The sequence below is a fragment of the Octopus bimaculoides genome, chromosome 13 (genome assembly GCF_001194135.2).
Source record: "Octopus bimaculoides isolate UCB-OBI-ISO-001 chromosome 13, ASM119413v2, whole genome shotgun sequence".
In the NCBI taxonomy this organism is placed as follows: Eukaryota; Metazoa; Mollusca; class Cephalopoda; order Octopoda; family Octopodidae; genus Octopus; species Octopus bimaculoides.
Window position 1 is genome coordinate 20,392,178 of NC_068993.1, and position 1,099 is coordinate 20,393,276.

The following is a 1,099-nucleotide window of genomic DNA, read 5'->3' on the forward strand; positions in this document are numbered from 1 at the left end:
AGATTAAATTTGTATACGCAAATTAAATCTATCCATGGAGGAATGTAGTGGCGGACAAAAAACAAGACAGGAAAACAAACAGAAAAGGCTTTACGGCCAGACGAGAAAAATTATGTATATATATATATATATATATACATACACATATACGACGAGCTTCTTTCAGTTTCTGTCTACCAAATCCACTCACAAGACTTTGGTCGACCCGAGGCTATAGTAGAAGACACTTGGCCAAGATGCCACGCAGTGGGACTGAACCCAGAACCATGTGGTTGGTAAGCAAGCTACATACCTCACAGCCACTCCTACGCCTATATGCAAAAAAAGAAAATTTTTTTCAATATAACCCACCTCTCCATCCTAATTTAAATTTTTGATTTTGTTTACTTTAATGAGATCGTAGCGAATTGACGAACATATGCAAATCGAAATTAAATACAAAAACATTAAAGTGAAAAGAATTTGCGTTTTACTTGTTTGCCTTAAATAATCGTAAATAATAATTTAATGCAAATTAAATATACACACCACATCCGCATGTGAACCATTTTATGAGAAACAAACATTGATATTTAATAATTAATGTTATAAAGTTTAATAGGGGGCTCAAATTTCACCCCTCCCCAATTTTAAATTTCACCCATCTATTTATTTGTCTATTTATCCCTATCCGTTTATTCATAAAATATATTCGTCAAATGTGACTGTCCTGTAGAAGACAGTGTTACTGTTGTATCTAGCCCCAAGAAGACATCTATCTATCTATCTCTTTATACACCTATCTATATGCTTATTGAATTCAAAAGTTTCAAAACGTGGTTTCTTGTATATCCGGAATCTCCGTCATCTAAAACTTAAGGAAAGAAAATTTCGAAAAATTTCAAAATTTTAAATGGGAGCGGGGAGTGGTGGGGGGAGTAATTTTTTTTTTTTTGCATATTTGTAATCTCCGACATCTAAAACGTAGGAATCTGAAAAAAAACTTTTCCAAAAAAAAAATGCATTTTTCAAGGGGTGGTGTGAAACTGCATTCGCCCCCCTCAAATGCATTAAATATAATTTTAAAATACTTTCTTCGGTCCGGATGGACTATATGTAA

At 33.4% G+C, this 1,099-nt stretch overlaps 1 protein-coding gene across 2 annotated transcripts in view; it reads left to right on the forward strand.

The window, feature by feature from the left end:
- LOC106871903 (DNA excision repair protein ERCC-1) overlaps nt 1–1,099 on the forward strand; it is a 39,061-nt gene that overhangs the window by 1,277 nt on the left and 36,685 nt on the right. The window contains exon 1 of one of the 2 annotated variants that reach the window (XM_052972369.1): nt 62–275. The exons of the other annotated variant lie outside the window; for it this stretch is intronic. Within the exon in view, the coding sequence (XP_052828329.1) occupies nt 237–275 (39 nt within the window). The 5' untranslated portion in view covers nt 62–236. Of the gene's footprint in view, nt 1–61; nt 276–1,099 lie in introns of those variants that run through there. 2 annotated transcript variants of the gene reach the window in all.